Raw genomic sequence first — 25,939 nt, forward strand, 5'->3', positions numbered from 1 at the left:
AATCGAACCGGCAACCTTCGTGCTGTGAGGCACGCGCACTACCTGCTGCGCCACCGTGCAGCCGAAGTTATAATATATAAGATAAAATTGAGTAGTTATGTCCAGTCTAATAATACATTTATTATGTGTTTGGTGTGTGTATTTGCATATGTATTTGCATTTTTTTTCATTAACTTTATTTGTAAAACGCCAGACACAGTCATAAAATACACACAAATAATGTAATTTCTTTTCTTTTTAATCATTCAGTGAACTTAAATGGACAGCTCTAGAACAGCTCCTCTAGATATTTAAGTAATGGTCTCCAATGAGTATAGAACCTGTCAGACGAACCTCTGAGTGAGAAATCAATCTTCTCCAACTTCAGGAGACCTAAAACGTCACATAACCAGACTTTAATTGATGGTGGCTGCAGAAGTTTCCAGAGCAACAGAATTCTCTTACGAGCAATAAGAGAGGTGAAGACCATAACGTTGTTTTGGGCATTTGTGGTGCGGTCATCTGGAGGCTTGCCAAAAATAGCAATATGTGGAGTTGGAATCAGATTTATGCCCAGTATATCTGAAATTGTTTTGAAAAATTGTTGCCAAAATTCAGACAACTTAGAGCATGCCTAGAACATGTGAGTAAGGTTGCATGGAGTCTGTAAGCATCTACTACAATTGTCATCAAATTTGTCTGGATAAATCTTTGACAGTTTCTCTTTACTTTAATGCAGCCTATAAGAAGACTTTAAACTGTATTAGTGAGAGTCTAGCACTGCTGGATGACAAAATAACAGCATCTATAGCCCTCTCCCAGAATGTCTCAGAGAAACTCAGTTGGAGTTCTGACTCCCAGTTCATCTTAATCTTATGTAGAATGGATTCACTGGTTGAAGACAGTAAATTAGAAAAATAAGAGCTATGGCCCTTCAACAGGGTTTTAGCTTTGAGAGCCAGGTCCATCCCGCTGGGAGTAGGTATCTGTGGGAATGATGTTGTGTGCGTTTTTGCAAAATGTTGCAGCTGGAAATACGGGAAAAAAATCCGATTTATGAAGATTAAAGGTAGATAATTGGTGCGTCTGTTTTGTGCACAGGGACCTACATACTGAAAAACCAGGTTGGGGAACCCTGCATCAAAGCCACAATGGGGGTAGAGTACATCGTCATTGAAAAAAAGGTTAGAGGATGCGACCGGCTCAACACTCTGTGTGTGTGTGTGTGTGTGTGTGTGTGTGTGTCTGTCTGTCTCCTGCCTCTGTTATGCTGTATAATGTCTCTACCTGCAGCTACCATGTCCAAACACAGAACATGAGTCATCCATTTTTCTATTTCATTGTTGTTTTCTCTGTATGCATTTGTGTGTGTGTGCGTGCATGTTTGTGCACATGCGCGCACGTGTGTCAGAGAATTCTGTGAGAGCTTTGACGCTTTGATGGATCAACATTCTAGAACCTCTCCATGACCTTATAAGGCAGGCAGCAGTTGGTGACCATCAGAAACAGCCTTAGAAATGAAATGCAGCTTGACTAGGCAGGACTTGGTTTTCATTTTGGAATATTATATAATTGTATTTTTTTTTTTTTTATCATTGTAAATGTCAAGACACCTACGAGCCTTGGAAGAGGATCTCTCTTGTGTAATTTTTCCCAAGGGTTCGTCCAACTTTATGTCTCCAATGGGGTTTTTTGGAGGTTTCTCCTTGCACATTGGAGGTTGAGTTGTGACATGCTTTATTTATAATTGTTTCTATGGTATGTATTTTATTTTACTGTATTTTATTGTACTTTATTTTAGTTTTTTTTGTGTGTGTGTGTGTGTGTGTGTGTGTGTGTGTGTGTGTGTGTGTGTGTGTATGAGTGTGTTAGATATTCTGGGAGAGCTCTGATGGCTTTGATGGATCAACATTCTAGAACCTCTTCACAAACTTATAAGGCAGGCAGCAGCACCACACCATCAGAAAGAGCCTCAGGAGTGAACCGATTTTTTGACCATTCGTGCCCCCAAATAATGGCTGCGACGATAGGATACAATTCGCATATAATGGAGGAAGGGGAGAGTGACGTGAAACTTCCAACTTGAACTCACTTGACAGGTTTTTGGAGGTTTATCCTTGCACAATGGAGGTTGGTGTCGTGACATACTTTATTTTTTGTTATGTTTAATTATGTTTCCATGGTAAGTATATCATTTTATTGTATTTTATTTCATTTTAGATACTGTGTATGTCAAGACACCTGCATGCCTTGGAAGAGGGTCTCTCTTGTGTAATTCTTCCCAAGGAAACTTCCAACTTTAACTCACTTGACAGGGTTTTGGAGGTATGTCCTTGCACAATGGAGGTTGGTGTCGTGACATACTTTATTTTTGTTATTTTTAATTATGTTTCCATGGTAAGTATTTCATTTTATTATGTTTTATATCATTTTAGTAATTGTAAATGTTGAGACATCTGCAAGCCCTGGAAGAGGGTCTCTCTTGTGTAATTCTTCTCAAGGATACTTCCAACTCAACTCACTTGACAGGTTTTTGGAGGTTTCTCCTTGCACACTGGAGGTTGAGTTTTGACATGCTTTATTTATCTTATTTATAATTGTTTCTATGGTATGTATTTCATTTTACTGTATGTTATTGTACTTTATTTTAGTTTATTTTGTGTGTGAGTGTGTATGAGTGTGTTAGATATTCTGGGAGAGCTCTGATGGCTTTGATGGATCAACATTCTAGAACCTCTCCACAAACTTATAAGGCAGGCAGCAGCACCACACCATCAGAAAGAGCCTCAGGAGTGAACCGATTTTTTGACCATTCGTGCCCCCAAAGAATGCCTGCTATCACGATAGGATACAAATCGCATATGGTGGAGGAAGGGGAGAGTGATGTGAAACTTCCAACTTGAACTCACTTGACAGGGTTTTGGAGGTTTCTCCTTGCACAATGGAGGTTGAGTTGTGACATGCTTTATTTATCTTAATTGTAATTGTTTCTATGGTATGTATTTCATTTTACTGTATTTTATTGTACTTTAGTTTATTTTGTGTGTGAGTGTGTGTGTGTGTGTGTGTGTGTGTGTGTGTGTGTGTGTGTGTGTGTGTGTGTGTATGAGTGTGTTAGATATTCTGGGAGAGCTCTGATGGCTTTGATGGATCAACATTCTAGAACCTCTTCACAAACTTATAAGGCAGGCAGCAGCACCACACTATCAGAAAGAGCCTCAGGAGCGAAATATAGCTTGAGTGGAAAGGACTTGGTTTTAATTTTGGAATGATGACTTGTAAATGTGAAGACACCAACAAGCCTTGGAAGAGGGTCTCTCGTGTAATTCTCGTGGTTACCAAGGATACTTCCAACTCAACTCACTTGACAGGTTTTTGGAGGTTCTCCTTGCACACTGGAGGTTGAGTTGTGACATGCTTTATTTATCTTATTTATAATTGTTTCTATGGTATGTATTTCATTTTACTGTATTTTATTGTACTTTAGTTTATTTTGTGTGTGTGTGTGTGTGTGTGTGTGTGTGTGTGTGTGTGTGTGTGTGTGTGTGTGTGTGTGTGTGTGTGTGTGTGTTAGATATTCTGGGAGAGCTCTGATGGCTTTGATGGATCAACATTCTAGAACTTCTCCAGAACCTTATAAGGCAGGCAGCAGCACCACACCATCAGAATTTTTGACCATTCGTGCCCCCAAAGAATGGCTGCTATCACGATAGGATACAATTCGCATATGGTGGAGGAAGGGGAGAGTGATGTGAAACTTCCAACTTGAACTCACTTGACAGGGTTTTGGAGGTATGTCCTTGCACAATGGAGGTTGGTGTCGTGACATACTTCATTTTTGTTATGTTTAATTAAGTTTCCATGGTAAGTATTTCATTTTATTGTATTTTATTTCATTTCATTTTAGATACTGTAAATGTCAAGACACCTGTATGCCTTGGAAGAGGGTCTCTCTTGTGTAATTCTTCCAAAGAAAACTTCCAACTTTAACTCAGTTGACAGGGTTTTGGAGGTATGTCCTTGCACAATGGAGGTTGGTGTCGTGGCATACTTTATGTTTGTTATGTTTAATTATGTTTCCGTGGTAAGTATTTCATTTTATTGTATTGGAAGAGGGTCTGTATTGTGAAATTCTTCCCAAGGAAACTTCCACCTTTAACTCACTTGACAGGTTTTCGGAGGTTTATCCTGGCACAATGGAGGTTGGTGTCGTGACATACTTTTTGTAAGTATTTCATTTTATTGTATTGGAAGAGGGTCTGTATTGTGTAATTCTTCCCAAGGAAACTTCCAACTTTAACTCACTTGACAGGTTTTTGGAGGTATGTCCTTGCACAATGGAGGTTGGTGTCATGACATACTTTATGTTTCTAATATTTAATTATGTTTCCATGGTAAGTATTTTATTTTATTTTATTTTATTTTATTTTATTTTATTTTATTTTATTTTATTTTATTTTATTTTATTTTATTTCAGTTTCCTTACTGTAAATGTAAAAACACCTGCATGCCTTGGAAGAGGGTCTCTCTTGTGTAATTCTTCCCAAGGAAACTTCCAAGTTTAACTCACTTGACAGGTTTTTGGAGGTTTATTCTTGCACAATGGAGGTTGGTGTCGTGACATACTTTATTTCTGTTGTCTTTAATTATGTTTCCATGGTAAGTATTTCATTTTATTGTATTGGAAGAGGTTCTGTATTGTGAAATTCTTCCCAAGGAAACTTCCACCTTTAACTCACTTGACAGGTTTTTCGGAGGTTTATCCTGGCACAATGGGGGTTGGTGTCGTGACATACATTATGTAAGTATTTCATTTTATTCTATTGGAAGAGGGTCTGTATTGTGTAATTCTTCCCAAGGAAACTTCCAACTTTCGCTCACTTGACAGCTTTTTGGAGGTATGTCCTTGCACAATGGAGTTTGGTGTCATGACATACTTTATGTTTGTTATGTTTAATTATGTCTCCATGGTAAGTATTTCATTTTATTGTATTGGAAGAGGGTCTGTTTTGTGTCATTCTTCCCAAGGAAATTTCCAACTTTCACTCACTTGACAGGTTTTTGGAGGTATGTCCTTGCACAATGGAGGTTGGTGTCGTGACATACATTTTGTAAGTATTTCATTTTATTGTATTGGAAGAGGGTCTGTATTGTGTAATTCTTGGAGGTATGTCCTCACTTGACAGGTTTTTGGAGGTATGTCCTCACACGATGGAGGTTGGTGTCATGACATACTTTATGTTTGTTATGTTTAATTATGTCTCCATGGTAAGTATTTTATTTTATTGTATTGGAAGAGGGTCTGTTTTGTGTAATTCATCCCAAGGAAACTTCCAACTTAAACTCACTTGACAGGTTTTTGGAGGTCTGTCCTTGCACAATGGAGGTTGGTGCCGTGACATACTTTATGTTTGTTATGTTTAATTATGTTTCCATGGTGAGTATTTTATTTTATTGTATTGGAAGAGGGTCTGTTTTGTGTAATTCATCCCAAGGAAACTTCCAACTTTCGCTCACTTGACAGGTTTTTGGAGGTTTATCCTTGCACAATGGAGGTTGGTGTCATGACATACTTATTTTATTTCATTTTTGTTCATGTAAATGTCAAGACAACTGCATGCCTTGGAAGAGGGTCTGTCTTGTGTAATTCTTCCCAAGGCAACTTCCAACTTTAACTCACTTGACAGGTTTTGTCAAGTCCTTGCACAATGGAGGTTGGTGTCATGACATACTTTATGTTTCTAATATTTAATTATGTTTCCATGGTAAGTATTTTATTTTATTTTATTTTATTTTATTTTATTTTATTTTATTTTATTTTATTTTATTTTATTTTATTTTATTTTATTTCAGTTTCCTTACTGTAAATGTAAAAACACCTGCATGCCTTGGAAGAGGGTCTCTCTTGTGTAATTCTTCCCAAGGAAACTTCCAAGTTTAACTCACTTGACAGGTTTTTGGAGGTTTATTCTTGCACAATGGAGGTTGGTGTCGTGACATACTTTATTTCTGTTGTCTTTAATTATGTTTCCATGGTAAGTATTTCATTTTATTGTATTGGAAGAGGTTCTGTATTGTGAAATTCTTCCCAAGGAAACTTCCACCTTTAACTCACTTGACAGGTTTTTCGGAGGTTTATCCTGGCACAATGGGGGTTGGTGTCGTGACATACATTATGTAAGTATTTCATTTTATTCTATTGGAAGAGGGTCTGTATTGTGTAATTCTTCCCAAGGAAACTTCCAACTTTCGCTCACTTGACAGGTTTTTGGAGGTTTATCCTTGCACAGTGGAGGTTGGTGTCATGACATACTTTATGTTTGTTATGTTTAATTATGTCTCCATGTTAAGTATTTCATTTTATTATATTTTATTTTATTTCATTTTAGTTCATGTAAATGTCAAGACAACTGCATGCCTTGGAAGAAGGTCTCTCTTGTGTAATTCTTCCCAAAGCAACTTCTAACTTTAACTCACTTGACAGGTTTTTGGAGGTTTATCCTTGCACAATGGAGGTTGGTGTCGTGACATACTTTATGTAAGTATTTCATTTTATTGTATTGGAAGAGGGTCTGTATTGTGTAATTCTTCCCAAGGAAACTTCCAACTTTCGCTCACTTGACAGGTTTTTGGAGGTATGTCCTTGCACAATGGAGTTTGGTGTCATGACATACTTTATGTTTGTTATGTTTAATTATGTCTCCATGGTAAGTATTTCATTTTATTGTATTGGAAGAGGGTCTGTTTTGTGTCATTCTTCCCAAGGAAATTTCCAACTTTCACTCACTTGACAGGTTTTTGGAGGTATGTCCTTGCACAATGGAGTTTGGTGTTGTGACATACTTTATGTTTATTATGTTTAATCATGTTTCCATGGTAAGTATTTTATTTTATTGTATTGGAAGAGGGTCTGCATTGTGTAATTCTTCCCAAGGAAACTTCTAACTTTCACTCACTTGACAGGTTTTTGGAGGTATGTCCTTGCACGATGGAGGTTGGTGTCATGACATAGTTTATGTTTCTAATGTTTAATTATGTTTCCATGGTAAGTATTTTATTTTATTTTATTTTATTTTATTTTATTTTATTTTATTTTATTTTATTTTATTTTATTTTATTTCAGTTTCCTTACTGTAAATGTAAAAACACCTGCATGCCTTGGAAGAGGGTCTCTCTTGTGTAATTCTTCCCAAGGAAACTTCCAAGTATAACTCACTTGACAGGTTTTTGGAGGTATGTCCTGGCACAATGGAGGTTGGTGTCGTGACATACATTTTGTAAGTATTTCATTTTATTGTATTGGAAGAGGGTCTGTATTGTGTAATTCTTCCCAAGGAAACTTCCAACTTTCGCTCACTTGACAGGTTTTTGGAGGTTTATCCTTGCACAATGGAGGTTGGTGTCATGACATACTTTATGTTTGTTATGTTTAATTATGTCTCCATGTTAAGTATTTCATTTTATTATATTTTATTTTATTTCATTTTTGTTCATGTAAATGTCAAGACAACTGCATGCCTTGGAAGAGGGTCTGTCTTGTGTAATTCTTCCCAAGGCAACTTCCAACTTTAACTCACTTGACAGGTTTTTGGAGGTTTATCCTTGCACAATGGAGGTTGGTGTCGTGACATACTTTATTTCTGTTGTCTTTAATTATGTTTCCATGGTAAGTATTTCATTTTATTGTATTGGAAGAGGGTCTGTATTGTGAAATTCTTCCCAAGGAAACTTCCACCTTTAACTCACTTGACAGGTTTTTGGAGGTTTATCCTGGCACAATGGAGGTTGGTGTCGTGACATACTTTATGTAAGTATTTCATTGTATTGTATCGGAAGAGGGTCTGTATTGTGTAATTCTTCCCAAGGAAACTTCCAACTTTCACTCACTTGACAGGTTTTTGGAGGTATGTCCTTGCACAATGGAGTTTGGTGTCGTGACATACTTTATTTCTGTTGTGTTTAATTTTGATGTATTTTGTTTTATTTTTATTTTTCTAAATGTCTCGACAACAAGCCTTGGAGAAGGTCTCTCCTGTGTAATTCCTCACAAGGAAATTTCCAACTTTAACTCACTTGACAGGTTTTTGGAGGTATGTCCTTGCACAATGGAGGTTGGTGTCATGACACACTTTATGTTTGTTATGTTTAATTATGTCTCCATGGTAAGTATTTCATTTTATTGTATTGGAAGAGGGTCTGTTTTGTGTCATTCTTCCCAAGGAAATTTCCAACTTTAACTCACTTGACAGGTTTTTGGAGGTATGTCCTCACACGATGGAGGTTGGTGTCGTGACATACTTTATGTTTATTATGTTTAATCATGTTTCCATGGTAAGTATTTTATTTTATTGTATTGGAAGAGGGTCTGTATTGTATAATTCTTCGTAGGGAAACTTCCAACTTCAACTCACTTGACAGGTTTTTGGAGGTATGTCCTTGCACAATGGAGTTTGGTGTCATGACATACTTTATGTTTGTTATGTTTAATTATGTCTCCATGGTAAGTATTTCATTTTATTGTATTGGAAGAGGGTCTGTTTTGTGTCATTCTTCCCAAGGAAATTTCCAACTTTAACTCACTTGACAGGTTTTTGGAGGTATGTCCTCACACGATGGAGGTTGGTGTCGTGACATACTTTATGTTTATTATGTTTAATCATGTTTCCATGGTAAGTATTTCATTTTATTGTATTGGAAGAGGGTCTGTATTGTATAATTCTTCGTAGGGAAACTTCCAACTTCAACTCACTTGACAGGTTTTTGGAGGTATGTCCTTGCACAATGGAGTTTGGTGTCATGACATACTTTATGTTTGTTATGTTTAATTATGTCTCCATGGTAAGTATTTCATTTTATTGTATTGGAAGAGGGTCTGTTTTGTGTCATTCTTCCCAAGGAAATTTCCAACTTTCACTCACTTGACAGGTTTTTGGAGGTTTATCCTGGCACAATGGAGGTTGGTGTCGTGACATACTTTATGCAAGTATTTCATTGTATTGTATTGGAAGAGGGTCTGTATTGTGTAATTCTTCCCAAGGCAACTTCCACCTTTCACTCACTTGACAGGTTTTTGGAGGTTTATCCTGGCACAATGGAGGTTGGTGTCGTGACATACTTTATGCAAGTATTTCATTGTATTGTATTGGAAGAGGGTCTGTTTTGTGTCATTCTTCCCAAGGAAATTTCCAACTTTCACTCACTTGACAGGTTTTTGGAGGTTTATCCTGGCACAATGGAGGTTGGTGTCGTGACATACTTTATGCAAGTATTTCATTGTATTGTATTGGAAGAGGGTCTGTTTTGTGTCATTCTTCCCAAGGAAATTTCCAACTTTAACTCACTTGACAGGTTTTTGGAGGTATGTCCTCACACGATGGAGGTTGGTGTCGTGACATACTTTATGTTTATTATGTTTAATCATGTTTCCATGGTAAGTATTTCATTTTATTGTATTGGAAGAGGGTCTGTATTGTATAATTCTTCGTAGGGAAACTTCCAACTTCAACTCACTTGACAGGTTTTTGGAGGTATGTCCTTGCACAATGGAGTTTGGTGTCATGACATACTTTATGTTTGTTATGTTTAATTATGTCTCCATGGTAAGTATTTCATTTTATTGTATTGGAAGAGGGTCTGTTTTGTGTCATTCTTCCCAAGGAAATTTCCAACTTTCACTCACTTGACAGGTTTTTGGAGGTTTATCCTGGCACAATGGAGGTTGGTGTCGTGACATACTTTATGCAAGTATTTCATTGTATTGTATTGGAAGAGGGTCTGTATTGTGTAATTCTTCCCAAGGCAACTTCCACCTTTCACTCACTTGACAGGTTTTTGGAGGTTTATCCTGGCACAATGGAGGTTGGTGTCGTGACATACTTTATGCAAGTATTTCATTGTATTGTATTGGAAGAGGGTCTGTTTTGTGTCATTCTTCCCAAGGAAATTTCCAACTTTCACTCACTTGACAGGTTTTTGGAGGTTTATCCTGGCACAATGGAGGTTGGTGTCGTGACATACTTTATGCAAGTATTTCATTGTATTGTATTGGAAGAGGGTCTGTATTGTGTAATTCTTCCCAAGGCAACTTCCACCTTTAACTCACTTGACAGGTTTTCGGAGGTTTATCCTCGCACAATGGAGGTTGGTGTCGTGACATACTTTATTTCTGTTGTCTTTAATTTTGATGTATTTTGTTTTATTTTTACTTTTGTAAATGTCTAGACAACAACAAGCTTTGGAAGAAGGTCTCTTGTGTAATTCTTCCCAAGGAAATTTCCAACTTTCACTCACTTGACAGGTTTTTGGAGGTATGTCCTTGCACAATGGAGGTTGATGTCATGACATACTTTATGTTTGTTATGTTTAATTATGTCTCCATGGTAAGTATTTCATTTTATTATATTTTATTTTATTTCATTTTTGTTCATGTAAATGTCAAGACAACTGCATGCCTTGGAAGAGGGTCTCTCTTGTGTAATTCTTCCCAAGGCAACTTCCAACTTTAACTCACTTGACAGGTTTTTGGAGGTTTATCCTTGCACAATGGAGGTTGGTGTCATGACATACTTTATTTCTGTTGTCTTTAATTATGTTTCCATGGTAAGTATTTCATTTTATTGTATTGGAAGAGGGTCTGTATTGTGAAATTCTTCCCAAGGAAACTTCCACCTTTAACTCACTTGACAGGTTTTCGGAGGTTTATCCTGGCACAATGGAGGTTGGTGTCGTGACATACTTTTTGTAAGTATTTCATTTTATTGTATCGGAAGAGGGTCTGTATTGTGTAATTCTTCCCAAGGAAACTTCCAACTTTCACTCACTTGACAGGTTTTTGGAGGTATGTCCTTGCACAATGGAGTTTGGTGTCGTGACATACTTTATTTCTGTTGTGTTTAATTTTGATGTATTTTGTTTTATTTTTATTTTTCTAAATGTCTCGACAACAAGCCTTGGAGAAGGTCTCTCTTGTGTAATTCCTCACAAGGAAATTTCCAACTTTAACTCACTTGACAGGTTTTTGGAGGTATGTCCTTGCACAATGGAGGTTGGTGTCATGACACACTTTATGTTTGTTATGTTTAATTATGTCTCCATGGTAAGTATTTTATTTTATTGTATTGGAAGAGGGTCTGTTTTGTGCAATTCATCCCAAGGAAACTTCCAACTTTCACTCACTTGACAGGTTTTTGGAGGTATGTCCTCACTTGACAGGTTTTTGGAGGTATGTCCTCACACGATGGAGGTTGGTGTCATGACATACTTTATGTTTGTTATGTTTAATTATGTCTCCATGGTAAGTATTTTATTTTATTGTATTGGAAGAGGGTCTGTTTTGTGTAATTCATCCCAAGGAAACTTCCAACTTTAACTCACTTGACAGGTTTTTGGAGGTATGTCCTTGCACAATGGAGGTTGGTGCCGTGACATACTTTATGTTTGTTATGTTTAATTATGTTTCCATGGTGAGTATTTTATTTTATTGTATTTGAAGAGGGTCTGTATTGTGTAATTCTTCCCAAGGAAACTTCCAACTTTAACTCAGTTGACAGGTTTTTGGAGGTATGCCCTTGCACAATGGAGGTTGGTGTCGTGACATACTTTATGTGTGTTATGTTTAATTATGTTTCCATGGTAAGTATTTTATTTTATTGTATTGGAAGAGGGTCTGTATTGTGTAATTCTTCCCAAGGAAACTTCCAACTTTAACTCAGTTGACAGGTTTTTGGAGGTATGTCCTTGCACAATGGAGGTTGGTGTCATGACATACTTTATGTGTGTTATGTTTAATTATGTTTCCATGGTAAGTATTTCATTTTATTGTATTGGAAGAGGGTCTGTATTGTGTAATTCTTCCCAAGGAAACTTCCACCTTTAACCCACTTGACAGGTTTTTGGAGGTATGTCCTTGCACAATGGAGGTTGGTGTCGTGACATACTTTGTCGGACAGATCCCTGCCTTCTCCCTCTCAGTGACTAATTTTAAAAGTTGATAGTCACAGTACATTGTCAACAGAAATGGCTGCAGATCCAACACTCATCTGACGCTTTCTGCATGTAAGACAAGGGACCACTCAGCCACTTTGGATGCAGACCGTGAGTAAAATTGAAAGAAACAATGGATCGCAGCACAACACATGGTATGTGAAACTCAGTTCATTCATGCTGTGAAGTTTATTCTTGCTTGGACACAGTTTATGCTGGTTACTGCTGCATATTGGATGCACATGGATACTGTGGCTGCTGATTGATGTCATTATCACCATATTGCTCAAATCTAAATTAACCTGTGGAATGAGTGGATCAGCTGTTTCCTGAACATTAAAGTGGCAAAGTTGGATATGGATTTTTGATGCCTTTGCTGCTGTTGCTCAAGTGTGGACTGTGGACTTGGTGTCAATATTGGATGCTGCATGTATGAAGGAAATTATGTGCCAAAACTAAGCAAAAATAAAAGGGGTTGGATGTGGATGTTTGATGCTTTTGCTTCTGTTGCTCAATTGTGGACTGTGGATTTGGAGACAATAGTGGATAGTTCTAGTATGGAGAAAGATATGTGCCAAAACTAATTTGAATGTGGATTGTGACATTTGCGCTCTAAATGTTGATGTGCACATTGCTGGATGTCAATATGAGTGGGTCAAAAGCTGGTTCGAGTGTGAGTGAATCAAAGGCTGGTTCAAATGCAAATGAAACTGTCAAAAGGAAAATCATTGTCACTGAAAAAGCTTTGGGGTATAAAATTGACCATCTTCAGAAAGACCGTAAAGCAAGAGTGAATAAAATGAAAAGTGTCATCAGTGCGTTAAAGGAGCTCATGGAGAATGATGATAACACTTCACAAGTGCAAACTCAGTTGGACATTTTGAAGCATTTACATGGGGAGGCAATTTTCCTGCACAAGTCATTGATGGAGGAGGAGGAGGAAATAAGGAAAAAGAAAGAGAGCTTTGAGCTTGAAGTGGAAATTGCAGCCGCTCAGGCTAGGTTGGAGGTTTTGAGAGTCTCAGGAAGCAGTGTGAAAGGCAGCAGATGTAAGACATTGGATGGTATCGAATCTTACATGGCCAGAGGGGCTCATACTGCTCTTAATGCTGAGGCTGATTCATTTGTGCCCAGTGGCCAAGGAGTATATGACAGGCAAATCACATCAAGGTCTTGTCTGACAAAGCCTGATGAAAGGAAAATCACTCTGGATGTTGCATCTCAATTGGTCCAGCCGAGGCCGCCTGAGCTTGGGATGGCTCACAATGAGAGTACTGATGTTTCAACTTCTCAGTTTGCAGCCAGTACACATGCCCAAGTACCAGTCAGTGACGATGGTAACACCATGCTCTCAATAATGGCAAGGCAAAATGAAATTTCCGCCCCTCTGGCACAACAACACAACATCTCTCATTTGCCACAAAGAGAAATCCAAGTTTTTGATGGAGATCCACTTCACTACCATGCATTTATGAGAGCCTTTGAACACAATGTAGAGGAGAGAACAGGTGACTTCAGAGACTGTCTGCACTTCCCGGCACAGTATACCAGGGGGCAACCACGAGAGCTCGTTTGAAGCTGTCAACAAATGCCAGCAGACAGAGGCTATCAACGGGCAAAGGCTTTGTTAGAAGAACATTTTGGAAGTGAGCAAAAGGTTGCTTCAGCTTATATGAACAAAGCACTGTCATGGCCTGTGGTTAAAGCAGAGGATGCCAAGTCTCTCCAAGCGTATGGTCTCTTTTTGAGAGGATGTTGTAATGCGATGAATGATGTACAGTACATGTCTGAGCTTAACATGCCTGCAAACATGCTGACAGTGATAAAGAAGTTGCCTTACAGGTTAAGGGACAGGTGGAGGACAGTGGCCTGTGACATTCAAGAAACACATCATCGTAGAGCTACTTCCCCTGACATTGTGGCTTTCATTGAGTGTCAGGTAAAAATTGCAGTTGACCCTGTGTTTGGCAATATACAGGATGCTCCAAAGACAATGCAAAGCAAAGACGGTAGCAAAGATCACTATCAACGTCGCACACAGAACCAAGGAAGTAGTTTTGCAACTACAGTCACATCAGTTGATGGAAGAAAGGCTCATGTGAGAAACGAAGGAGCCTCACTGGACAAGAAGATGTGTCTGTACTGCAAAGGTAAACATGCATTTCTCTTGGGAAAGAGGGCGCATAATGACAAGATCGCTTTCCTGAAAGAGCACGGAGTTTGCTTCGGATGCTTGTGCATAGGTCACATGAGTAAGGATTGCAGGAGGCGACTGTCATGTGAAGTATGTGGAGCTAAACATCCTAGCATGCTGCATATTCAACCAAAAAACAAAGAGCAAGATAAAGGTCAAGCAGTGGCAGCAGATACAGACACAGCAGTGGGCAAATCTCTAGTGGCAGTTCAAAGTAGTGGTCTCACTGGGGCCGGCGGTCATGACTGCAAGCTCTCCATCGTGCCAGTCAAGGTCAAGTCGAAAAAAGGTCATAAAATTGTGGAAACTTATGCCTTTTTGGACCAAGGGAGCTCTGGCTCCTTCTGCACAACAAGTCTGATGAATAAACTGAATGTTCCAGGAAGAAGAACTAAGATTCTCTTGCGCACTATGGGCCAGGAAAGGGTAGTTGGGACTTGCATTGTATCGGATCTGGAAGTAGCTGGTCTGGAAAGTGGCCTCTTCTGTGATTTACCGGATGTCTTTACACAGAAGAAAATGCCTGTGTGCAAGAGCAACATAACACGTGAGCAGGATCTGGTTAGATGGCCATATTTGAGAGGGGTACATCTACCTGAAATTGATGCAGACATTGAGCTTTTGATTGGCTTGAACCCTCCCAAAGCTCTGGAACCAATAAAAGTGATTCCAAGCGAAGATGGAGGGCCATATGCTGTTCAGTCCATGTTGGGATGGACTGTCAATGGGCCAATGTCTGGGGAAGCAGATTTGGAGCAACCCAGCATCACTGCTAATCACATCTCTGTGGTAAAATTGGATGAACTGTGGAAACAGCAATTTCAAATAGACTTCCCTGAATGCAGCAAAGAAGAACAGCTGGGTCCATCAAGAGAGGATCGTCAGTTTATGGACATGGTGAAAGGTACTGCTGAGCTGGTGGACGGTCATTACACCATTGGCTTACCTTTGAAGAAAGGTGACGTGTGCATGCCTGATAACCACAGACTAGCAGAGCAACACACCTTGAGTCTTAAACGAAGATTCCAGAAAGATGCCTCATTTCATGCAGATTACACTGCTTTCATGCACAACCTTATGTCTTGCGGTTATACTGAGAGGGTGCCCGCCAAAGATCTGGCAGGTATACATGGCAAAACTTGGTATATTCCACATCATGGCATATACCATCCACAAAAGAAGAAGATTAGAGTGGTATTTGATTGTACTGCATCTTTCCAAGGAACATCATTGAACACACAGCTGCTGCAAGGACCCGATCTTACCAACTCATTGATCGGAGTCATCACCAGATTCAGGAAAGAACCTGTTGTTTTGATTGCAGACATTGAAGCCATGTATCATCAGGTGCGTGTGCCCGCTGAAGACTGTAACCTGTTAAGGTTTCTCTGGTGGCCCAATGGGGACTTCTCTCAACCCATGGAGGAGTACAGGATGCGTGTCCATCTCTTTGGCGCAACATCCTCGCTGAGCTGTGCAAACTGCTCTTCGAAAGTGTGCGGAGGATAACAGCGACTTTTTCAGTCAGTATGTGGTAGATACTATCATGAACAACGTGGATGACTGTCTTGTCTCAGTGTCTTCTGAGGCTGAAGCCATTGCTCTATATCATGATCTCTGAGACATTTGTGCCAGAGGTGGCTTTCAGCTAAAGAAGTGGATAAGTAACAGTCAAAATGTGCTGGGTGCAGTTCCTGAGGAGGAGAGGGCAATGGATGTAAAGGAGATGGATCTGGACCATGACGCACTCCCAGTTGAGAGAGTACTGGGTGTGCAGTGGTGTGTAAAATCAGATGCATTCAAGTTCAAAATTTCAATCCAAGATCGACCTTTGACCCGTAGAGGGATCTTGTCTGTGGTCAGTTCTATTTATGACCCTCTGGGAGTGCTTGTGCCAGTGGTGCTTAAAGCTAAATTGATCTTGCAGGATCTCTTTAGGAAAGGCCTCGGTTGGGATGACATTGTACCTACATCCACGGCACTGGAGTGGACAAACTGGATCCAAGAGCTCCACCTGTTGCAGGATTTTAAAGTCAGCAGATGTTTAAAGCCTGTGGACTTTGGCACTGTGGTTTTGGCCCAATTACATCATTTCGCAGATGCAAGTGAGGTGGGCTATGGAACAGCTACCTACCTGCTTTTGTACAACATCAATGCAAGGCCATGCAGCGTCCTTATTATGGGAAAGGCAAGGGTAGCTCCCTTAAAACCAGTTACCATTCCCAGATTGGAGCTAACAGCAGCAGTGGTAGCAGCGCGTATGGACCGAGTGTGGAGAAAGGAGCTGCAGATGACATTGCTTGACTCTGTATTTTGGACGGACAGCACCTCAGTGCTAAAGTATGTCAAGAATGAGATCTCCAGATTTCGAACATTTGTCGCCAACCGGGTTTCTGCTACTGTCAGAGGAGCAATGGCCTACAAATCCAGGCAGCCCAGGAGAACTGTCGGAGCAGGATGATCCTGAGGTTAAGACTAGCATTGTGGCTAATGCTGTCACGGCTGAAGAAGTTGACTCAGTGTCTCAATTGATTGACCGTACCTCATCCTGGAACCGTCTGAAAAGAGTGATGGGTTGGGTCTTGAGGTTCAAGAACACACTCTTAAGTCTTTGGAGGAAGAGGAGGGAGGTCATGGCACTGTTATCTCACTCAAGGACAGATGAGAAAGAACAGAAGAACGTTCTGAAAAGGAAGCTGCAAGACATCAAAAACTTGCTCCATGTTTCTCTGACTGTGGAAGAGTTGAGAGAGGCTGAGCTGGAAATAATTGGATTTTGCCAAAGGAAAAGATTCCCAGAGGAGTTTTCCAGTCTCCTAAAGAGTCACACCGTGAAACAGACAAGCCACATTTACAAACTAAATCCAGTGCTTGATAATGGCGTCTTGAGAGTCGGTGGAATAGATCAGCGATGCCTGAAGACTTGAAACATCCTGTCATATTGGCCAAAGATCTACATATCTCATATCAGGGCTACGGCAGAAATATTGGATCACTGGGGCCGGTGTGGCCATACGAAAGATCTTGGTAAAATGTGTGGTGTGCCGACGGGTTCTGGCAGTGCCTGGCAGCCAACAGATGGCAGACTTGCCACTCAGTAGGATCTCTCTGGATGAGCCACCGTTCACTGCAGTGGGAGTGGATTGCTTTGGTCCATTTGAGGTGAAACGAGGAAGATCTAAAGTGAAAAGATATGGCGTAATATTCACCTGTTTAGCTTTAAGAGCTGAACATATCGAAGTAGCTGCATCATTGGAGACTGATTCCTTCATCAATGCCTTACATTGCTTCATAGCAAGACGAGGTCAAGTTAAGGAAATCTGCTCAGACAACGGAACCAACTTTGTTGGCGCTGATCGAGAGTTGAGAAGATCTTTGGAACAGTGGAATCAGTCTCAGATCCATGAGGAACTCCTACAGAGAGGAATAAAGTGGAAGTTCAATCCTCCTAGTGCTTCCCATCATGGGGGAGCCTGGGAGAGACTAATTCGCCCGATCAGGAAAGTCCTCAATTCTACTTTAAGAACACAAACTCTGGATGATGACGGTCTTCACACTGTGCTGTGTGAAGTTGAAGCTATTCTTAATAGCAGACCAATAACGAAGGTATCCGCAGATCCTAACGACCTAGAGGCCTTGACTCCCAATCATTTTCTTCTCCTCAAAGGTCAGCCGTCTTTTCCACCTGGTGTTTTCCAAAAGGAGGACTTGTATGCCGTCTGCAGATGGAAGCAAGTTCAATACATGTGCAATCTGTTTTGGAAAAGATGGACAAGGGAATATCTACCATTGCTTCAGGAGCGCCAAAAGTGGAATAAAATCAAGCGCAATTTCATTCCTTGGGACATTGTGCTCATTGTGGATGACTCAGCACCCCGCAACTCCTGGATCATGGGGAGAGCTGTCAAGGCGGTTCAGGACAAAAGAGGACTTGTTCGACAAGTGACAGTCAAGACCAGGACGAGCTGTCTGGACAGGCAAGTCACAAAGATCTGTCTGCTTCAGGAAGCTGAGGACACCTGATGGATTACCTTTTGACATGGACTTGACTAGGACTATGTATGTGACTTGAGGAATAGACCACTCTCAATCTGGGCTTTATAAGTTCTAGAACCCCTAGCCCAGATACAAGTGAAGACACTGGGAGTACCAGCTTATTCATGGACATTGAAAATGTTTTGTCATGTTTGTAAAAAAAAAAAAAAAAAATGAAGAAAAGATGTCATCTCATTTCCAAGTATTGTATTGGTCATTCTGAGCTGCTATTATTCTGTAATTATTATGGTATAATAATTAGGGGCCGGAATGTAGGAGCAGGGATGTATGTTCTCACCTTGTCACTGTGTGTGGGTGTGTCTATGTGGAGGTGTGGCTGGGTGTGAGTGTCACTGGGACTGAGTGATTGCTTGATTAATATCACCTGCACCTACTGGGGGATCAGTTTTGTTTGTTACAGAGTGAGGGTGAGGCATGGTGCCTATATTTCTGTTGACCGCACGGCTATTGTATCCAGAGTCCATTATTGCAATTATATCAGCAATTTTAAAAGTTGATAGTCACAGTACATACTGTGTTGGGTTGTGTGTTTTGTGGTGTCTCATTCAATGTGCAGGGTGTAATATTCTATGTATGTACATCCTTTGTGCAGTTTGCTTTAAACCCATTTAAAGAAAAACCAAACTCACAAACTAAACTATACCTGACTTACTACTCTTAAATGCCAGGAGAGAGACCTGGCTGGCACCCCTCATAATAATAACAACCATAACTCAAAAAGAATAAGTCAAACTGTCACGTAAAAAAGTGGCACCCCAGATGGGACCCATTTAAAGGAAAAAATCGTTGAATGAAGAAACAAAAATTTTTGTTTTTGTGTCAAAAACAAAAAACAAACAATTTATTGCTGGAACAAAGGAACAAAGTGAAACAAAATGGCTGCCAGCTCAGATTTCCTGTCGTTTGAAATGGAAGGAGGAACCGTGGAGACTCCACCCTCAGATTCTTCAACTTCAGGGCCTCCTCTGGAGTTGCCTACTGTGACACACTCTTTGTTGGACCTGGATCTTTGTACATTCTCTGAGGTTGTCAATCCGGTAAATTCCCAAAATGCTGCTAGCACAGACAACAGCAATGCAAATGGAGGACATCAGCCTGGACATTCTGCATCTGATGGTTGTGCATCTGGCTCAGGGATTCCACTGCAGCTCCGAGGAATTGTAGAGACCCAACATCGTCGCCACAGGGAGCTGAAGGAAAACATGGAGCAAATGGCAAAAGAAATAACAACTCACACTGAACAAGGGACCAAAGCACTCACCGATCTGAATCAGGAACAAGAAAAAGAAATTGTCAAACACATGGATAAACAGCTTGAATATCTGAGAACACAGTTCAATGCTGCCCTTGGTTGGAGGTTAAAGCATCATCACACTGACCTGCTGAAGGATCTCTTCTCAGTGCTCACTCCAATGGCGGATACTGTAACTCACCTACAGGAGGAGCTATCCCACTGCAAAAACACAATACATTCACTGTCTGAGGAGATAACGACAGCCAAAGTTACCCCTAGCTTTGGCCATGCAAGCGTTCAAACTCACCCTGAAATTTTACATGATGGAAAGCCTCCACCCATGGCAAACCGCCCCAGGTTACAGTCCAACTTACAGCCTGGCCTTCCAGAGGACAACTTTGGGTCTCCTGGAGGATCCATTATTCATGGAGAACAAAAGAGCAGATTTATAGGGAAGAGTCCTGTAAAACTTCAGTTTCCAACATTTGGTGGACCTAATGATATAGCTGACCCACTCCAATACCTGGAAAGGTTTGAGGATTTTCTGGCTCTCAATCCACTCACAGATGAGGAGCTCATTGCCACACTGCAAAATGTGCTTCATGGGACTGCAAGGGATTGGTGGGATGTGGCTCACCATAAAATCCATACCTGGAAGGAGTTCTATAATCAGTTCCGTGCTGCCTTCCTGTCAGAGGATTATGAAGATGAGCCTGCAGAAAGGGTGCGCAACAGAGTTCAGGGCGAGGGTGAGAGCATCAGAGACTTTGCTTACATGTACCAGTCACTATGCAGGAGATGGAAGTCAGACATTGAAGAAGAAGAAATTGTAAAGCTGATTTTGAAAAATATTAACCCCCCAACTGGGCTGCACGGTGGCGCAGCAGGTAGTGCTTGTGCCTCACAGCAAGAAGGTCACAGGTTCAATTCCCGGGTCGGGCCTTTCTGTGTGAAGTTTGCATGTTCTTCCCGTGCATGCATGGGTTGCTCATTAGGTTGATTAGTGAGGAGTAGCAGACTTAGCTCTGTCGATGCTCTTGTCCGCCTTGGCCAGCAACTGGAGAAGGACCGGGAAAACCAGCTGCAATATGAACAGAGAAAAAACTTAATGAAGAAACCATCCAAGCCTGCTGCTGCTGAACCTGTTGCTCTGCCTCATAACAGAGAAAACTCCATGCGACCAAACCAATCCAGCCATAATCGAGCCCCCCAAGTGTACTGTTGGCGCTGCAAAGGAAGTCATGCACCAGCTTCTTGTCCACACTGGAGGTCTAACAGAGCTTCCCCTCCTAAACCGTCACATCAGCAACCTGCCAAAACATCATCCACCCACCAAGAAGGTCATGCTACCCTTAGTTCACTCACTCATCCAAATTACCTGGGAGCAACCTCACCTGAAAATACTACTTCATTGCCACCTGGAAGCCTGCTTCCCTCCCAGTTGATGGTGCCTTTGAACATCCATTCCTGGAAAGGAACCGCCATCCTGGACACCGGTTCATCTTACACATTGATAAATGAAAATGTATGGTCTGGAATGAAAGCTCCACAGGACATGCTGAAGCCCTGGACGAGGGGACCCTTGTTCCTGGCCGATGGAGAAGGGAGACAACCATTAGGATGGAGTGAAATTACTCTGATGTTACAATCCCAACCAGTGACATTACCCTGTGTCATCTTGTCATCCTGCAGTCTTGCTTTCCCTGCAGTATTGGGACTGGACTTCATCTTCCATTCTGGCCTCCAGCTTGATGTCTCTGAGAACCGTTACTGGTTTAAATCCAACAAAAAGCGTCAGTATCAGTTCTTGAGAGAATCAGCAGCAAAGCCAAATGCTGGTCTTCTGCCACAGCTTGCCTTCTTCTCTGCTGTAGCTCCTGTGAACCTGGTTCCTCTGCCTCCTTGCCATGATCTCCTACAGGCTGCAGTCAGCAATGCTCACCTGGATGATTTTGGGAAAAATCAGTTGATGCGCCAGCTACAGGAAAACTCTGATGTCTGCACAGACACACTGGGATGTACTAGTGTTCTTACCCACAAAATCTTACTCACTCACAAAGTTCCCATCAAGCAGAAGCCCTATCGGGTGTCACCATCCAAGCTCCAGATCATCAAGGAGCATGTGGAGGAGATGTTGGAAAAAGACATCATAGAGCCATCTACCTCTCCATATGCTGCTCCCGTTGTCCTGGTGCCTAAAAAACAGGATCCAAAACCAAGGTTCTGTTTGGATTTCAGAAAAGTGAATGCAGCTACGCACACAGATGCCTACCCCTTACCAAATATCCAGGAAATACTGGAATCGTTGGCTGGAGCTGTGGTGTTCACTACCTTGGACCTTAATAGTGGCTACTGGCAAGTCCAAATGGATCAGGATAGCCGGGAAAAAACTGTCTTCATCTGTCCCTTTGGCCTGTCCCAGTTTAAGGTAATGCCGTTTGGACTCAAGAATGCTCCCGCTACTTTTCAACGTCTGATGGAACTTGTCCTTGGAGACCTGCAAGGAAAAAAGTGCTTTGTATATTTGGATGACATAATCATCTATTCTGACACATTTGAACAGCACCGTTATGACATCCAAGCAGTTCTAGACAAGCTACAAGAAGCTAACCTGACTGTAAACATGAAGAAGAGTCAGTTCTTCCGTACCTCACTGAAGTTCTTGGGCCATGTCGTTTCCTCTGCTGGAGTAGAAGTTGACACTGATAAGACAAAGGCTGTACAAGACTTCCCTGTCCCTCAGAACCTCAAGGAGCTTCAAAGGTTTCTTGGGATGGCTGGATGGTATCATCGCTTTGTGCCCCGGTTCTCTCAGCTGACTGAACCACTCAACGCCCTTAAACGGAAAGGAGCCAAATTCATTTGGACACCTTCATGCCAGGCAGCTTTTGAAGCCCTGAAACGATGTCTGGTTTCTCCACCAATTCTGGGTCATCCTGACTTCAGCCTCCCATTCATCGTTTATACTGATGCGAGTGATGTCGGCCTGGGAGCTGTCTTGGCTCAACAAACTGGGTTGGGTGCAGAGCAGGTTCTCGCCTTCGCCAGCCGTACCTTGAATCAGGCGATCAATCAGAGAAATTATTCTACCACAGAACAGAAATGCCTTGCGATTGTCTGGGCCTTGGAAAAGTGGAGGTATTACCTAGAGGGCAGACACTTCACAGTGGTGACAGACCATTCGTCCCTTGTTTGGGTTTTCAAAACCCAAAAACCAAGCACGCGACTCATCCGGTGGGCGCTCCGCCTCCAAGAGTTCTCCTTTACGGTAGAGTGCCGTAAAGGGAAGTACAATACTGTACCAGACGCTTTGTCAAGAGCTCCTGTGGATAACTCTCAAAACCAGTCCCCCACTTGTGCTGTTGTGCTACGTTCTAAGAGGGACACCTCTAAAAACCTCCAGGTCACTGATGAGGACATTTGGAAAGCCCAACAGGACGATGATGACATCCAAAACCTATACAGCAAGATCATGGAAACGGGAGAGGTAGTTGAAAACTCCACAGCAAAATACACTGTTCTGGAAGACAAAGTATACCGAGTGGTGCAATTACCTCACAAAACCATTTACCAAGTATACATTCCTTCATCCCTCCGCCAGCAGCTGCTTCATCATTATCACGGCAATCCTCTTTCCGGCCATTTTGGGAGATACAAAACATATAAAAGGTTGCAAGCCGTTGTGTATTGGCCTAAGATGAGCATTGATGTGAGAGATTATGTGCAATGTTGCCAAGTCTGCCAGCTGTACAAACCTGAAACACGGAAACCCCCTGGGAAACTTCAACAAACAGTGGTACATGGACCCTGGGAAATGGTAGGGGTTGACTTCATGGGTTCTTTTCCTCGCAGCTCCAGTGGCAACCTCTACCTCCTTGTCTTTGTGGACTATTTCACCAGATGGGTTGAATTGTTCCCCCTTCGCAAGGCCACAGCAGAGTCTGTATCCCAGATTCTGGCCAAAGAGATTCTGACTCGCTGGGGTGTGCCAACTTACATCCTCTCAGATCAAGGTTCCCAGTTTGTGTCATCCGTCTTTGAGGAAACCTGCAAGAGGTGGAACCGCAGGCAGAAGCGGACCTCACCGTACCATCCATAGACAAACCTGACAGAGAGAGTTAACCGCAACTTCAAGGCCATGATTGCTGCATTTGTGGAGGGAAAACACAAGAGCTGGGACAAATACCTACCTGAATTCCGCTTTGCATTGAACTCAGCAGTGCATGAGTCCACAGGAGTTACACCTGCCGAACTCCACCTCAGTCGCCTGCTGAAAGGTCCCTTGGATGCTGAAGCCCCCAGTTAAGCCCCCAGCTATCTGACCCTGACGCACCCGCATATGCTACAGCTAACCAGATAGCACAGTTCCGGAAGCTTGTTAGCGACAACCTAGCAAGAGCAAAACAAAGGCAAAAACAAAACTATGACAAAGGGAGAAGAGATGGGAATTTCACAGACAATGATCGTGTCTGGGTCCGTACTCACCCTTACTCTAAGGCTGATAAGTCCTTTTCGGCCAAGCTGGCGCCACGGTGGAAAGGTCTGTATCGGGTCACCAGAAAAGTCGGGCCTCTAAACTTTGAGGTGGTCCTGGAAGAGACCAGGGAGGACCTTCGTATTGTCAATATGGCTCAGCTGAAGCCATGTTACCCTACTGCTGAGGAGGTTGACAGGGAACAGCGTCGCCGGATCCTCAAAACCTTTGAAGAGGAAAGTGATGAGGAAGATTTCCCTGGGTTCCATGCCTCAGAGTTGGACAAGGATAAAAGAAATGGGAGCACATGAAGAAAAGGAAAGATAAAAGAAAAAAAGCCTTCCTATGTTCAGGCTTCTCTCAGGGGGGAAGGAGTGTGACATGTAATTCTTCCCAAGGAAACTTCCAACTTTCACTCACTTGACAGGTTTTTGGAGGTATGTCCTCACACGATGGAGGTTGGTGTCATGACATACTTTATGTTTGTTGTGTTTAATTATGTCTCCATGGTAAGTATTTCATTTTATTGTATTTGAAGAGGGTCTGTTTTGTGTAATTCATCCCAAGGAAACTTCCAACTTTAACTCACTTGACAGGTTTTTGGAGGTATGTCCTTGCACAATGGAGGTTGGTGTCGTGACATACTTTATGTTTGTTATGTTTAATTATGTTTCAATGGTAAGTATTTCATTTTATTGTATTTGAAGAGGGTCTGTATTGTGTAATTCTTCCCATGGAAACTTCCACCTTTAACCCACTTGACAGGTTTTTGGAGGTATGTCCTTGCACAATGGAGGTTGGTGTCGTGACAGACTTTATGTTTGTTATGTTTAATTATGTTTCCATGGTAAGTATTGTGACAACCTGGATCGCAGCACCAGGATAGTTACACCTTAAACACACCCCAGATACACCCACAGACACACCCATCCACGATTCACTCACCCATTCGTTCGCAGTTCGCGCCTCCATTCAGTTCACTCCCATATCCCTCACTCTGTGGAGAGCAGGAGAGGAGAGTGTGGGAGACGTACCGAGCAGCACGCTCAGCGCGGTTTAAAACTTGAGTAAGGCCGTTTAATCCCTTCTGGACGTTTCATCCTCCGCTGTCTGTTCATCCTCTGGTACACGATCTCCGCCAACGCTTTTCACACCCGGATCGCTTCCATCCACTTCTCAAAATCAGCTGTTCACTGAAGCCAGTCACTCTTCCTCAAACCAGCAGCCAAAACCCCGACTGGACTGACTGACTGACTAACTTCAGTAAGTGAACTAATACTCTTTTTTTTTTTTTTCTTCTTCCTTTCAGTTTGCTTGAAGGTTTTTTTCTTTCTGCCCTGTTCCTGTTCAGAACTGACTGTTATAACTTGGAACTGAACTGAATTGAACTGAACTTTATTTCTTTATGAACTGAGTCGTTTTTTTTTTTTTTTGGTTGAGCTGAAGGAAAACCCGGAGTGGAATTTTAAGTTGATTGCCTTGAGTTGTCTGTGGACTGGATTGGGATTTTGTGGGTGTCTTGTAAATATTGGTCATTGTGGTTCTTGCATTGTTTTGTGGGGGTTTTGGGGATCTTGTACAGCACTTACAATACATTTTCACTGTTTTTTTGCAACATATACTGTGTTGGGTTGTGTGTTTTGTGGTGTCTCATTCAATGTGCAGGGTGTAATAATCTATGTATGTACATCCTTTGTGCGGTTTGCTTTAAACCCATTTAAAGAAAAAACAAACTCACAAACTAAACTATACCTGACTTACTACTCTTAAATGCCAGGAGAGAGACCTGGCTGGCACCCCTCATAATAATAACAACCATAACTCAAAAAGAACAAGTCAAACTGTCACAGTATATCATTTTATTGTGTTTTATGTTATTTCAATTTAGTTACTGTAAATATAAAGCCACCTGCATGCCTTGGAAGAGGGTCTGTTTTGTGTAATTCATCCCAAGGAAACTTCCAACTTTAACTCACTTGACAGGTTTTTGGAGGTATGTCCTTGCACAATGGAGGTTGGT

General features: G+C 41.5%; 1 protein-coding gene and 1 long non-coding RNA gene across 3 annotated transcripts in view; one reads left to right on the forward strand and one right to left on the reverse strand.

The window, feature by feature from the left end:
• The window catches only part of lamp3 (lysosomal associated membrane protein 3), a 37,433-nt gene that overhangs the window by 6,638 nt on the left and 4,856 nt on the right, over nt 1-25,939 (forward strand). Inside the window, exon 3 of the mRNA XM_070960101.1 lies at nt 1,081-1,163. Coding sequence (XP_070816202.1) covers nt 1,081-1,163 — 83 coding nt within the window. The remainder of the gene's footprint in view (nt 1-1,080; nt 1,164-25,939) is intronic.
• LOC139329722 (uncharacterized) lies at nt 20,450-24,172 on the reverse strand. 2 transcript variants are annotated; one of them, XR_011602094.1, is made up of 5 exons: nt 22,095-24,172; nt 21,480-21,942; nt 21,303-21,387; nt 20,840-21,215; nt 20,450-20,526 (listed from the first exon to the last, which is right to left on the reverse strand). It is a non-coding gene; the product is annotated as an uncharacterized lncRNA (long non-coding RNA). The 2 variants fall into 2 exon arrangements; XR_011602093.1 differs by having other exon boundaries at nt 21,480-24,172.

The sequence above is a fragment of the Chaetodon trifascialis genome, chromosome 4, assembly GCF_039877785.1.
Source record: "Chaetodon trifascialis isolate fChaTrf1 chromosome 4, fChaTrf1.hap1, whole genome shotgun sequence".
Taxonomy (NCBI): domain Eukaryota; kingdom Metazoa; phylum Chordata; class Actinopteri; order Chaetodontiformes; family Chaetodontidae; genus Chaetodon; species Chaetodon trifascialis.